This window comes from Catharus ustulatus, chromosome 2 (genome assembly GCF_009819885.2).
Source record: "Catharus ustulatus isolate bCatUst1 chromosome 2, bCatUst1.pri.v2, whole genome shotgun sequence".
NCBI classification, from domain to species: Eukaryota; Metazoa; Chordata; class Aves; order Passeriformes; family Turdidae; genus Catharus; species Catharus ustulatus.
Window position 1 is genome coordinate 61,818,261 of NC_046222.1, and position 15,651 is coordinate 61,833,911.

Here is a 15,651-nt window from a genome sequence, read left to right on the forward strand (position 1 = left end):
TTATCTGTCAAAGAACTGCTTTGAAATAGAAAAATATTTAGGTTTTTTGTTCTTGGGGAAAAAAAAAAAAACAACAACAAAACCAAACAATGTTTGCTGGATAAAATTTTCTTGATTTGCAAAGTACATTGGGTTCTCTTTCTGCAATGTTTTGTCTTTGCTGCTGTTTGGCTTTCCCACTTCTGCTGGGTTTAGTTGTGTTGTGTTTCCCTATCAGCCAGGGAGCCCCCAGGAGAAGCCCAAGCGCCTGCGCCTGGTGGTGGATGTTTCCGGCAGCATGTACCGCTTCAACGGCGTGGATGGGCGCCTGGAGCGCTCCATGGAGGCCGTCTGCATGGTCATGGAAGCTTTTGAGAATTATGAGCACAAATTCAAGGTAATTGCAGCTGGGCTGGGAGCTCTGTGGTTATTGCATGGAGCTGTGTGTGCAGTGGAAAAAGTGTTTCAGCAGTCTGGCCAAAGAGTATTATTCATTCCCACAAGGAAATGAAGACATTAATCTATTTCTAGCAACCTGAAAAATAATACTAGTGTAAGGGTAAGAAACATTACACATTTCAACAGGGGAGTATTCAGTCTAAGACTTTGATTTAGTGAGATTTGCTGGGTTTACACCAGTAAATATGAGCTTCAGGACATGCAGAGATACCACATCCTTCCATCCACCCAGAGTGCACACAGCAGTACTTGGTCATGGGAAGAGACCAGACATCTTCGTCCCTTGTCTCTTCTAGTTAACTGAAAGCAAGAAATAATTTCTTGTACTGATACATACTAGGTTCCAAATGTTATTTAATGGTAGCCTGCAAATGAAATGTAAATAAATGTAATACTCTTTTTGTCTCAGCAAGCCTGAACAAGGTCTAGGCCATATTTCTTTAGCCATAAAGAAAACAGGAATGGCAATCTCCAGTTAATTCTGGACAGACCCTGTGTTTAACAGAAGAATAGAAATGCCCATTACCTTTATTGAAGAGGATATCAAACATAAGAATTAAAATACATCTGAACAAAATGTAAAATTTTCTAAATAAAGTTAATAGAAATGTAGTCAAGATAAACTCAGTCAGGTCTGCTTCACCTTGTTCCTCCAACAACATTATTCTACAGGTTTTTGTTCTTCCATAGAATTTCTTGTACAAAAACAGGCATGTGCTTTTAGAATGCCTTTCAAAATACAATCATGCACACTTCTGTTTTTCAATAGAAAAGTCTACAAAAGGAGACAGGCATTATGTTTTTTCCTAAGGAAACAAGGCATGTGCTACCATCTTCTTTGGCAGTAATGCTTTCTTGCCCTTAACCTTTCTTAAACAGAGTATCTTGCAGAATTTCAAACAAATTTGAAACTATGGTTTTGTTCCCAAAGTTACTAAATTCCTGAAAACATAATGAAAATAGACTGGGTAGAAAGTGATGCTGTATAATCCTATTGGAAGAAAATGCTGTAACCATAAACTTCTACCTTAGCCCAGAGAAGGCATGTGGAACTTCAAATATAATTTAAAAAATAATTGGAAATCAGGGCTTTATTGGTTCTGCTGTTTATGTATCTCCTGCTCACTGATAATAGAAAATTTAAGGACAAATATTTACAGTGATGGTGCAACTAGGTAAATAAGGCATATCTGAGCAACACAGATATGAGTATGGCAAAATGCAGGATCATCCACACAGAAAAGTAGTGGGCACAAGGAAAAATGTCATATACTGTAGTGCTGTCAACATGGTTTTAAAAAGGGAAGTAAGGTATCTATGTGTGTGACAAGCAACGTAGGTTGGTTGGTTGGTTGGTTGGTTGGTTGGTTGGTTGGTTGGTTGGTTGGTTGGTTGGTGGAGTCTCCTTGGCCAAAAGCAACTGAGAAAGTCCCTCGCCAGAGGCTTTTGGGGATAAAAGGGAAATCTTTTATATAAACAAAATATTCCTAAAAATATATGAAACTGACTGAGTGGTCTTGTTTTAGTGGGTCAGTGGTGGAGCTGTGTTGGGATCTGTGCCAGAGTCCATGCTGTGATGTTGTTCTGTATATTTGTAAGTGATCAGTTAAAGGGGAGGAATAATGAGGTGACAAAAGTTGCTAATTATATGAAGTTATTTGAGAAAATAAAAAGGGAAATCCAGCTGTTAAAAGCTGAAGAAGGACCTGCCGTAAATGGTGACTGGGAAATAAAGGACAAATAAAATGGGAGCTGGTGCTTTTAGATGTAAAGTCCTGGAAGTGGAAGAAAATAATTTTTATTTTAAATACACAGTGAGAAAGTCTCAGCTTTCTGTTAGTCCTCATTTCCAGCTATAGACTGATGCCCAACAAAGATGTCTTGTAATTATGTTGTGTGATTCTTTGAACACTGTTCTCATGAGCTGTGAAAAAACCTAATAGAATGTTCTAAACTATTAACAAAAGAAGAGAGAAGAAAGGAAAATGCATGAGAATGTTTCTATAAACATCCATAGTGCATTCACATTAGGAGTAATGCGTGCAATTTTGTTCCCCCATCTAATACAAGTTCTTGTAGAGCTGAAATAGAAGAGAGAGTAACAAAGATTGCAAAGAGTGTGGAAGTGTCCCCATACAAGGAATTATTAAATTACTAAGCAAGTACTTAGTAAGAACTGTCAGTGTGGAAGAGATAAAAATCAAAGAGCTGATAAAATCTTGACTAAAATAGAAATGGTGACCATTCTGCTCTTGTTTTGGAAAATAAATTGTGTTACATTCACATAGCTGAGGAAAATGGCTTAGAAAGTGATAACAATGGAGAAGGATGTAACACAATGGCAGAAAAACCACTTGTCCTTATTTCCAGTGAAGCTCTAAAGCTGAGAACCCAGAACCCTCAGGTGCATGGCAAAGGAATGACATGTAGAACTAGGCATGCAGCCACCACACTATGGAGTACTAGTTAAGATCATTACAAACTCTCTTCAGTTCTGTGATTTTAAAATCTATGGGTCAGGCTTCAGAGAGCAGGAGAGGCAGTGGGGTTTTTTTTTAATATCACTGACTCCGTTCTGTGCAACTCTGGACACTTTACGTGATGCTGCTGATTTTTCTCAGGACAAAGCTGGTATCTCTGCAAAAATAGCATACATTTCTCATATCTAAGAGAGGAGTCATTTGAAAAAGAACACACAACTGTGTATTGTGCAATTAAAAATCTGCAGTTTATCACTTTTTTCTTTTTTCCTTCTCCTTATTCTCTTCTTCCCTGATTTTATAAATGTAGAATTTTTTTTTTTGGCCTTCAGATATGCCTGCTGTTATCTGTTCCTGTTGTAGCCCCATCTGCATGGCTCACAACAACATATGCTGCAAATTTGAGGGGTATCTTGTAAAACATGTGTTGAACCAAAGGATCATCTAGCTTGTTGGGCAAAGGGGATTTGCAGCTATCTAACTGCAGTGCAGACTTTGTAAGGCAATTCCTGGCTTTTAGTCAGGATGACTTTTCTGATGGTGCTTCTGATGGTTTACTTTGCTAAACACGGTTGTGAATTAATCACATGGGCTTTTCCTTGTCTGTTTATTCTACCCAGCTGAGCTTTCCCCATGGGTATTACCCCCTGGTATCAGGGATGATGTTGATTGTCTGATGATCTTGACAGCACTGAGTGAAGCTAGAAAATAGTTTCTTCTTGCTTTCTTATACAGAAGAGCTGAGTAATGGGTATGTGACTGCACCACGCAGGTAGTGAAGTTACCTTTTATAAAGGCAGACAAGTGTTGTAGGTATTTTTCAGCTTTTTATGCTTATGTGGGACATCCTCCCTACTTCCATTTCCCATAAGTGCAGGTAGTGAATCATTCCTTGTCAAGGGGAAAGCAGGAGGCCCATCTTCTGAACATCCCATTTTAGGTGCCAATTGTTTGAAAATGCACAGGAGGGCAGTTTTTTTCTCTTTTTTTACCTGAGGTAGTACTATGTCTGTCACAAACTGTATGTTTTTATATCATCCCCAATTACCGTGATTTGCGCACATAATGGCAGGTTGAGGAGGCATGTCCAGTAAATTATCCAACAGCAATTTTATGAAGCCTTAAAAATATTGTGACTCAATAAATAGCATATTATGTAACTGGTAGGAAACGCCTGAATTGTTATTTATAGCTATATTAAAGGGATATTGAAGATTTTATATACCTCTTTTAGCATTCTGTGTTTGTAAAATTTACTGTGGAGGCAGCACTGCTAATTCAGGAAAAGAAGAAATGGTCCACATGTGTGGCAGAATAGTTTCTTTTAAATAATAAACAAAAGGTTTGAAATAAGCTCAGAAAAATAAAATGTTCAGTATTTCCAAAGAATAGACGAATGTATAAAGATCTAGCCCTCCAGCAGAGTCTAATTCACACTGCCTTTTACATTCAGCACACATCTTCTTTCAGCTTTTTAAATGCCTTCAAAAATGAAACCTTTTGGCATGGCAGCTGCAGAAGACAAAGTCTTCCATTTTACCCATTTTAGGCAGCAGCAGCCATCCATTCAGTGCAAAATGTGACAGTGGAACAGAGATTGTTCTAACCTTTCCCTATGGAAAGAAACCAACAAAATGATGCTATTTCAAGATACATGTTTATATGTTGTGTACTCTGAATAGAGGAGTCCTTGTCTCAGTGTACCTGAGGCTATTGGAAAACAAGCTCCTGTGTACCACAATAATATATTATTTCAATTAAGCTGCACTAAAGCAAATGTATTTTGCTGCTGGATTTGTCCTGAGTGCTTTTGCTTGCTATTTTGTAGAGCAAAACCAAAGTCAGTTCCAAGTAAGATTGTATCACAACTTTTCTCTCACTTGTAACTCCATCCCCATAAATCCTCCTTAGGGAATTTATGGGGAAAAGGCATCAGATTGGCTCTCTGCTTTTTGTTTGTTTGTTTGTTTGTTTGTTTTTTGTGCTCGTCTTTAGCTACTGCAAAGGAAGGAAAATGGTTTTGATGAAATCTGCATGTGCCTGTGTGTGTTGGGGTTCCCAGTTGACCAGGACTGTGGAGCACCTTTTCTTTGCAGTGAGTTCACCAAGATAATATGAAATCACTGAGGGTTCATTTGCTAGAACACAGATCAGGAGGAGGTAATAATTTACTTCAGGAGAGATTTTAATTCTTTGCCATTTCAGAGTGAGCTTCTTTGCCCCAGTTTTGCTCCTCTCCAAAACTCTGTTTTCCTAAATTGTGACAGATTCCATACATTCACCTGGGCAAACTTCTCTCTTCTGTCACCTCTAGAACTTTGCTATATTCCCATCCCCCTCCCAGGGAGGGTCTTCCAGCCTGCAGTCTTATGTTGATTTAAGTCAATCCAAGTCAGTGCAGCTACATTCCCTTGCTGTGAACTCATCCAGCTTCACAGTTTGGGCAGCTGAGCTTCCCTAAAGCAATCTCACACTCATTAGATTTTTGCTACTCCTGGTCCTAGACTTGGCTTCCAGAGGAATCAGAACACCAGCACATGAGGACTGTTGACCACAGCTCCTCTCTTCCCTGGCACAGCAGGATCTAGAGGCCCTATTTGATGCAGAATGCAGCAGTCAGGATGAATCAAATAACCACTTCTTCCCTGCTGCCTCACCAAATGTTTTTAAATCACAAATAGCATAGTAAGCTGTCAGCAAAGAAACAAGGAAACTGATAACATCTGTTAAAGATAAGCACACGTATTGGGTGCATGCATGGGCACACACGAAGAATAATAAGCAGCTCTCTGAGCAGGGAGCAGACAGGACATGATGTTCCCAGGTGGATGCCTTTCCATGCCTGCAATAGTTTGCTCAGATCATTTCAGCCTCGCCTTGCCTGTAACCAGGTTTGTCTGATCCCGCCTTGTGCAAGAATGTGGAGGGGGCCCTACTGTCAGCTCAAAATCTAGGGTTTCATCTAGGAGATACAGCAATTCCCCTTACACAGGCTGTCACACTGAGTTTGAACTCAGACTGTTTGAGATGGAAGCTTGGGCTGTTACTGAGGTGTGTCAAGAACCACGATGATATTCCCAAAGAGCAAAGTTTGGCCTATTCCCATTAACTCAGTATAGCAGAGCTGACTCAAGGACAGCCAGTGGGAGACATCTAGGAAGCCAGGAAGGAGCCTTCTACAAAGGATCAGCCTTTTTGCACAGGAGAATGGCAGCATTTTGCTTTACATAATTAGGTTGTTGATTTAAAAGTGGTGCCAAAAACTGCTCAGTAGAGGATGTGCAAGGTTTCATAATTAAGAGCCTACCCTGAAGATGTGTGGGCATTTCTGACATTGCATAAGAACCATGAGCACTGTATATTTTCTGCTCCATTAAACCTCTGCTTTATTTAGTTCCTCTGACTTGAATAGTCTCTAATTTTTAAAACAATACTCACCCACAGATTCCCTGTGTGTGGTTCAGGTTTTATTAAACAGGATATATTCCTGTTTCATTTAGGAAGTATGTTGAATGTTACCCCAGTATTATTCTCAAAATTTGTATATTTTCATTTGCCATGTCTTCATATCCATCAAGACAGAGTCTAAAGCATTGCTTGTGATAAGAAATAGGTTTTGAAGACAAAGCATGTGACAGACTGAAAGATTTACATGAGACTGGATAGCAAATACTAGGCATGTAAGAGCAGAGGAGAGCAGAAATGGAAAAAGCCAACAGAGCAGAAAGAAATAGGATTGTGTGGGGACTAGATTATATAAAGATTTCCTAGGGAAAGGAAGTCTGGTTTACATGGGGCTGTCATAAAATGGTCTGACCTTGGGTAAAATAATCTACAGTATGTTGCACATTTGCTCTTTAACAGAGTGAGGTGTCACCTTTAGAAGTGTTGTTCCAGCTGCTCTAGCTTTCTTTTGATAGATTTTTAAGCAAATTAGTGATGTGGAAACAAAAAGAGCTTTGTCTGTAAAGACTTCTATTTCTCCTCTCTCTAGGACCTGACTTGCACCAAATAAAGTGTCTTTCAGTAGGAAAGAAAAGACAGAAAAACTTTGAGGGATAGACCTGCCTTTTACCAGATGATTATGTAGGAATTAGGGATGGTGAACCCAGCAGGAACCTGTAACTGTACTTGAAAAAAAGAAAACAGAAAGGTAAAATACTGCACCAGTCAAGTAAAGGCAGGTCTGTGCCAGCTAGGCAGGGGGAAATACAGGCATGTTCATTGCCAGCTCAGGTCTTTCTGGGCTCAGATTCTGGACAGTGTGCTCTCTTGCTTGATGTAGACAGCTCTTAAATCCATTGTTGTCCTGTTTATGAATTCTCCCTGGGGTGATTGACACATCCACAACACAAAGGGCAGGTCGGGACCTTGCCATAACTTGGCTTGTCTTGATTTTCATGCAACAGCAATGAAGCTCTCACATAAAACAGAAAGCTTCACAATATTGCATTATTTGTTCAATGGGATATTTGAGCTATTGCAGTTCTACGTGTCAGTTTAGCAGCATCTCACAGGAGAATGATGTGCACAGCATCTCCTTTGAAAACATACAGAGGCTCTTGGAATTCACTTCTCAACATAGTTTCAGCAATGGCTTTGATCTGTTATGCACAAAAATAAGGGTACTGATTTTAAAGAAAGGGGACTTGTAGTACCTTTTTTTTTCAGAGCAGAATGAGGTCATCAAAAAGATTCATCAAACATAGGACCTACTCTCATACAATGTGCTTCTTGTTTGTCAGACTCAGGAGGATGAAAATTGCTGTTTTAAAAGAAATACTTAGACAATGTGAGAAGGCAAGGTCTTGATCTTACACATCACTGCTCTGCAGTTGGTGGGATGATTTGAAAAACAGACCATGGAAATAAGGAACTGTTCCTTAATTTCATTATTTTGCAATTCTTTCTTATGTTCTCATGTCAGTGAGAAACTGCAAATAGTTCCCTGAAACAGCTCAAAAACAGAAACAGTGAGCAGTACTTGGGGTCTTTTGTTGAAAATTGTAAATTGCATTTGATCTGTCCTATGTCATCATGAACCAAGGGCCATCTGTGACTAACAGGTAACTGATGATGTTTCTTTCTTGTAGTACGACATTGTTGGACATTCAGGAGATGGCTTCAACATCGCCTTGGTTGGGAGTGACAAAGTTCCCAAGAACAACAAGCAAAGATTAGAGATTCTTAAGGTAAATCCTACTGATAAGGGATGCTGGTAATTAAGGATTTTATGACTGCAAAGACAAAATTGTAGGCAGGTCACAGAATACAAAACATGAGGATAGTAAAATAAAAGAAAGACTAGCAAAAATCTGTGTATTTGCATAAAGTTGAAACAGGACCTTTCAGAGACATGTCAGAAAACAAATTGTGCCAAAATAGTAGAAGCTTGGTATGCCTTATTCTGGACTGCTGCACCCTAAATGTGTCATTTTGACTACCTGTCAAAGGATAGGGGAAGTTCCAAAGATTATACAGTGATATAGATAGCTCTGCCCAAATCGTGTGATATTATTAGTGCATAAGTGACTCATTCAAAACTGTGGACCTATCCCAGGTCAGTGATTTAGCCTGATACCTTCAACAAGTTATGCCTCACAGTAACAGTGGGAAAATGTGTCAATGCTAAATTGGAAAAATGTTAAATCACAATGGCAAATCAAGTGTATTCACCAGAACTTTTCTCTAGTAGTATGAAGAAAAATTGAGTATATTGTAAGATTTACCTGGTTGGTAGCTTGATAGGCTAGAAGCATGTATTTGAGCTGCCTTCAAAAACCCTATTTTTAAAATAGCTTCTTTGATTAGAAGAACCTGATCTATTAACATCTAAAATTTCTGGCCTTCTACAGAGGTAACAGGTTTATCAATGAATATGGTGAATTTATTCTGTAACAGCTCAAACAAAATGTTTTATCATTTTTAAATGTGACTGCCACTGTCAGGAATCAGGTATTTGATAATAACTAAGCCGCTACTATGATCTGGAAATCCAGTGCAAATTGTGAGCATGCAGGAGCTGTTCATAGCATTAGGAAACTAAGCCCTGTTTTCTTCCTAAAATACATAGGAATCTATCTACTTGAACTGCAGCTGACCAAAGTGTTTTACCCTCCCTAAGGCCCAGTCTAATTGGATCCCCGTGTGGGTTTTGATTGTTTGTGTTTTTAGGAAGTGCTGCCTGTCTTAAGATATGACATATTATGTACAAAAAGCTGGATCTTCTTTTCTATCTGGAGCACTGTCTGCATTTCTGATGGGTCCCCTAATACAGCAGTGCTGAATATTTACTCCCTCCTGTGCTAGCTGAAATCAATGCTGAAATGAATGTTTGTTCCTAAAGTCATCTTATGTGTTTCCACGTGGTTATGTTGTGCACACAGACCATGCATGCCCACGCTCAGTTCTGCATGAGTGGAGACCACACCTTGGAAGGGACAGAGCATGCCATTCGGGAAATCTCCAAGGAGGAGGCTGATGAGTATTTTGTTATTGTCTTAAGTGACGCAAATCTCGAGCGTTACGGAATTCAGCCATCGAGATTTGCACAGGTCTTGACCACCAACACTCAAGTCAATGCTTTTGCCATATTTATAGGATCCTTGGGAGACCAGGCAGATAGGTAAGTGTGTTTGGTTTATGCCTAGTACTGTTTGCTTTCATTTAGCATAAATCTAAATTATGCTTTTATTGCAGTGAGTTGCCCATGCTGTTGTTCTGCACTGAGATTTTGGTCATAGTATCATAAAATCATAGAATGGTTTGGGTTGGAAGGGACCTTTAAATATCACCTGTTCCAACCCTCCTGCCATGAGCAAGGATGTCTTTCACTAGATCACGTTTTTCAAAGCCCCATCCAACTCAGCTGTGAACACTACCAGAGATCCGGCAAACACAGCTTCTCTGGATGCATCATCACTCTCATTGTAAAAATTTCTTCCATATCTCCAATCTAATCTACCTTCTTCCAGTTTAAAACTGCTACACCTTATTCTGTCATTACAGGCCCTGGTAAAAAACTGTCACTATGTCCTTTTATGAGCCCCCTGTATTTATTGAAAGGCCTCAATAAGGTCTCCCTGGACTTTCCTCTCCAGGCTCCAGGCTCTCCTGTCTTCATTGCAGAGGTGTTCCATCCTGCTGACTGTTTTTGTGGCCATCCTCTGGACCTGGTCTAAAAGGTCCATGTCTTTTCTGTGCTGTGGACCACACAGCACCCCAGGTGGGGTCTCACCAGAATGGAGTAGAGGGGCAGAATCACTTCACTCACCCTGCTGTCTACACTGCTCTTGATGAAAGCAAGCCAGGGTACAATTGGCTTTCTGGGCTAAAAGTGCACATTGATGGGTCACGTCGGTGTTTTCACCCATCTCTTTTTTTACTATTATGATTATTAATGTACTGGTGAGAAGGTGTAGTTCCTGAGTTGTGTCAGGGAAGAGACTGGTTTGTGGATCCTGCAGATGTCCCTTATAGCCAGCAAGTTCAGAGCATCCTCTGCATCCAAAGGGAGCAGCTGATGCCATCCTTCTGCTGCAGGATGTGCACCATGCCCTTATGTAATGTCACCATGTAATCATAATAGAGATGTGGTGCCTGTGTCAGTATATGGTTGTAATGTGGGTAGGCCTAAGAAAAGAGATTAAAACAAAAGAGGCTGGACTTAACTGGTCTTCCAAAAAAACAAAAATTTGACTCAGATACTCCCCTTGTGTTAGAAACAAATACTGAGACAGTACACCTAGGTTTAGTTCTACTACATAAATTCACTTTAAAATGTTTGGGCACAAGGGAAAAAAAAAGAATTTTTGTCACAGGTGTTCTTCCAGTTTCCATATCCACTGAGTACCAGTACCTGCAGCAAAAAGCTGGTATAGCCACAAATATCAACAGTGCCTTTTCTGTTTCTGTTTGAGTCTTCAACTAGAGGAGAATGAAAGAAATCTGAAAGGGATTTGGCCCTCAGTAGATAATTTTAAGCCGTAAAAGGTTGAAAGATACAACTGCACAGACATTATGAGTTGTGACTGCAGGTCTGTCCCTCAGAGCTGTGTTATTCATCAAAAGAGAATCCATTCTGAAAGATTATAAACTATTATAATTACAGAAAGTCCCTTTACTTTTGATAGGAATTTAAAAAAGAAAAAAATCTTTGACCATATCCTGCTGTGTAAGAGATCTTATAATGGCCTAGTTCACTGGGTAAGGAAAATGCACACAATGCTGTCACTGAAATGTGTTTCTATGTATGTGGATGTGCAGAATTAGACAAAGCCTTGCTGTAACTGCTGTGGAGGAAGGAGAATGGAATTCTCATTTTTTTAAATTAATTTTAGAAGTGAGAATTTACTTAGCATTGGAGGAATAGAATAGAGCAAAATCTCATGTGAAAAGCAGAGAATAAATAAATCCCAAGCCTGCTAACTGGACACGGGGGAGATGGGGTTTGTAACATGCATCTAGTTTGACTTTTAAGGGTGGGTTAAGCTATGAATAAAAATGTGTCAGGTTGATATTGGCAGAAGAATCAGTTTCTGTGTAATCTGCAGTGATGTCAAAGAATAAATACAAAGGGCACAGTTAGAATAATTGGACTTGTTGAACTGAAAGAGCTGTGGGTTCATGGTAATCTATTTAGGATGAGTATCTGCATTTCCAATGTAAATCTGTAGCTGTCCTCAGCAAACCAGTTGTGGTGACACCTCATGAGATCATTGGTATCTTTATCAAAATGGAGCTCTGGCATGTCAGAAAGAGGACATGGATAGAAATCTCTGGAAACATTCTTGTTCGTCTTGCTGAAAGGAACTCTGCCCCCTACATGCTCTCAGTGTTTTCTCCCTCTGTTGCTTTCCCAAACCCTTAATTGCATGGTGACAGCAATGTGAGGAATCCTGTCTTGTGGTAGGGAAGATAATTTGAGGTCGTAATTGTGTCTTGTTCCTCATTCTGCTCCTTAGGCTGCAGAGGACGCTCCCAGCAGGTCGGTCTTTTATTGCTATGGATACCAAACAGATCCCTCAGATTTTGCAGCAGATCTTCACATCTACCATGTTGTCAAGTGCCTAAGCATCACTGATGTCACCGCGTGTGAACTGAACTCAAAGAGGAAACCCACTCCTGCTGGAGCTACAAACCCTAAAGCTGAGGATGAACACAATTATTAATAAAACACATGCCCTTCTCTAATCAGCCAAGCAACCATAATCTACATGACGGCCAGGCTGTAAATTTTCCTCCGGAATCTCTCAGCCAACTTAGCACACTCAAAGAGCTGCATAGGGGGAGAGGATGGCAACAGAATGAATGATTTTCCGGAGGGACAAACAAACAAAGGACAGTCTGTGATCATTCCTCTGCCTGCTGTGTTGCCAGCACTACAGAATCGTTTCACCCTGTTTCGTTAAACATGGTTCACTGGGATTTGGTAATCCTGTGCAAGGCAGATCCAGGCAATCTGTGTCAGTGTTTCACGTGCATATATATTTGAATGGGTGGTTAACTCCATCTCTGATTTACACAGGACTGCCCTTTCCAGGCAGGAAATCCTTCCTTCCCCTCCTGTTGCTTTCTTGTCTTGATGGGCATCAGGGCTTCACCCTGACGCTGGGAACAATGGAGTAGTTTGGAAACACTGACCGTAACATGTAAACATTCATTATCTGATCAGGCACGGTGCTCTGAGTTGTCAGATCTGGAGAAAGTGGCTGTTAAGAAGTAAAAGAGCACAAAAATAGATTGGTTCAGTTCTGCCTATGAAAAGTTAGGAGAAAGGGTCAAAACTCTCTTAAGAGCCCAAGAGGCTGCGTTTCCAAGGAGGGAATTCCTGCCATGTGTCCTTTGCACAGCTGCTGATGCAGCACCCACTGCACTGTTACACAGAATCCCTGGGATGGCCTCAGCACATGGGGGTGACTCTTCAATCAGGAGACAAAAAGGTTGCTAGTGCTTTGTTAGAGTGTATTCATGGTCTGTTTTTCTTGGATCATCTGAAGGTGAAACTGGAGGAGAGATTTAGGCTTGAAAAAATATGTTATTTTTTATAAAGGAAGAGGAAAGAGTACTTTAGCAAGATATCTGTGTTAGAATGTATTTAATATCCAAGTTAGTTGTAAAGACTTATTTTATGATTTAATCAGTTGGGGTTCAGTTTGTCCCATGAGGCGATAATTTCTCTTTCTCTACTAAAGAAGAGATATTTTGTAGTTCTTTGGGAACAGTGGAATACTCGATGAATTGAATGTATAATTTAATTAAGCTGGTGTGGGGGATGTGCACCAGTACTGGATACTGTGCTGATATTAATTAGAGAGCAACTGAAGAAAAAAACATACAGGAAGAGTGCTTATAAAAATCTGAAGGAGGAATTGCAATTCTTTTAATATTTCTCTTAGCCCTGCAGTTGGTCAAACTGCACCTTGAGTGGTGTCTTTGGAAGGGAGGAGGCAGATTAATTTGGCCTCATTAAATACAACCATTGGTTTTTTAAGCTTATGGTGGTCATTCTCTACCCCATCAGTCCTGCAGAAAGAAATCTTTACCAGAGCATCAAAAATGTCCCTTGTTTAGGATGAGTTTCAAAGTCTGGTCAGCTTTCAATCTCTTTATGACAAGAGGGGACGGAAGACATTTTTCAAAGTCCTATTAGCATTGTTATGATAACCATATATGTGAAAACAAAGAGATTGAAGATGCAGTTCCTGTTTGGAATTGGGAAGAGAGGGTTGAGAAGGTTATCTCTGGTTGGAGCAAATGCACATGTATGTACAAACATACAGATATTGCTACTAAGGGGAAGGGCACTTCAAAATAAAAATATCTTGGTCATTTAAACATATGATGAAATACTAAATGCAATAAAGAATTGATATATTAATAAGGCTTTTACTAAATATGTGCTTATATGGAAATTCCTTTAGCAAGGAACAGTGCATTTGCCTTTATTGATAGCAGTCCTGAAACAAAGAAGCTTTTTCTTGCAGTTAACTAGAAAATGCACTGTACACTTTCTACATGGTTTATGTGGATAAACTTTCTCACCTCAGACTTACATGCAGTAAAATACTGTTTCCTTTATCATAAAAAAAACCTAGTGGTATTTAAGGGAAAAACTATGATAAATCCACTTCTTAATCTTTTGTTTGATTATACTCTAAATTATACTTCATGTACAAGTATCATTTACAGTAACCTTTCTGCAGTGTTAAGTTTTATTTTTTGTTTCAGGAGATGGCTGTTGTTTCAGTTCATGTTCCTTGGGCCTGTAGGATACAGCCATGTCCAGGGAAATGGTCTGGGCATGAGGGTGGGTAAGAGCGTGTGGAAGTTCTAAACCTGCCCTCTTTCAGTTTAAAGCCATTCCCCCTTGTCCTATTGCTATGTGCCCTTGTAAAAAGTCCCTCTTCAGCACTCCTGAGCCCTCTTTAGGTATTGGAAGGTGCTGAAAGGTCTCCTTGGAGCCTTTTCTTCTCTTTTTGGCTGACCAACCCCAACTCTCTCAGGCTGTCTTCACAGGAGAGTGCCTCAGCCCTCTGACCATCTTTATGTCCATCCTCCCAACTCCCTCCCACAAGTCTGTGTCCTTACTGTGCTGGGGCCCAGAGCTGGATGCAGCACTGCAGGTGGGCTCTGTCAAGAGTGGAGGGGAAGAGGTACTGCAGTAGATTTTGAGAGAAATGGAGAAGAAATTAGTGAACCTTTTTTTTTGAATTTTCAGTTCAGAAGGAAAAGGTTTGGGTTTTGGCTTTAATAACATTTTATTGCAAAGCATATTTGACCTGACAGCGTCTCTCTAAATTATGAAAATTCAGGACAAAATTCTCCCCAGGCTGTACATCTCTCACCTGCTTTAATGCCCATCACTACCCCAGGGACATCAAAGCAGCAACTGTGCCTTTCCCTGTCCCACCAGGACTTCTGTTATTTCACTGCTCAAAAAAAAAAAAAAAAAAAAATCAACAAACACTCCTCTTTCATGTTCCTGGGATTTGCAGAGCTTCCTAATATGCGTTTATTTTTGATTAGTGGAATGCTTAAGAGTTACATGGCTTTGTCTGGCTAACAGCAGCAGCAGCGGCTGCTCTCATTGCAATGCAGGCACCAGCTTTGTGTGTCACTCATCTCCTCTGAAAGCATGCTAAGGTATTTTTCATCTCTTCTCACAGTTTAATAAGACACTTTTGCACTCATCAGTTTTTAAGCAAAGGCCATGTTTCAGAAAATGAATAGAGCTGCCAGTTGGAGCAGGGCCTGACCTATCACTAATGCTTTAATAGCATTAGTCACATCAGCAGTAGTGATTTTAATTACCTCTTGTAATGCAGATTTTGGTCTCTTTCTGTTTCTGTATGTAATGTGTTCATACCCACTAGCCAGTTAGTAGTGCTACACAGTCTTTTAGGATTATTATTTAACTTTGGTGCAAAAATTACAAAAAAAAAAACAAATAAAAATTTTTAAAACCAACAAAAAAACCAACAAAAAAAAACCCCAAAAACAAAAACAGAAAGTCCAGGCAGATGAGAGATTTCAATCAGAGCAAAAATGGCTTGCAAAACAACCTGATCAGCTGAAGGATTTCCTCTTGTAGGAGACAGGTTTCACACCACCAAAATAAACAGGTAACACACTGCCTAATTCAGAAGTGGTTTTGCTTTTGAGATTGCTGTGTCAGTGTGAACAGCATTGTCACTGAATAAAATGTTTTAAAGTCAACTACATTTTCTGGGAA

The 15,651-nt window shown here is 39.8% G+C and overlaps 1 protein-coding gene across 1 annotated transcript in view; it reads left to right on the forward strand.

The window, feature by feature from the left end:
* The window catches only part of VWA8 (von Willebrand factor A domain containing 8), a 192,349-nt gene extending 178,552 nt beyond the window's left edge, over nucleotides 1–13,797 (forward strand). Inside the window, exons 42-45 of the mRNA XM_033051539.2 lie at nucleotides 218–376; nucleotides 8,012–8,110; nucleotides 9,305–9,543; nucleotides 11,882–13,797. Coding sequence (XP_032907430.1) covers nucleotides 218–376; nucleotides 8,012–8,110; nucleotides 9,305–9,543; nucleotides 11,882–11,990 — 606 coding nt within the window. The 3' untranslated portion in view covers nucleotides 11,991–13,797. The remainder of the gene's footprint in view (nucleotides 1–217; nucleotides 377–8,011; nucleotides 8,111–9,304; nucleotides 9,544–11,881) is intronic.
* Nucleotides 13,798–15,651: the final 1,854 nt, after the last annotated feature.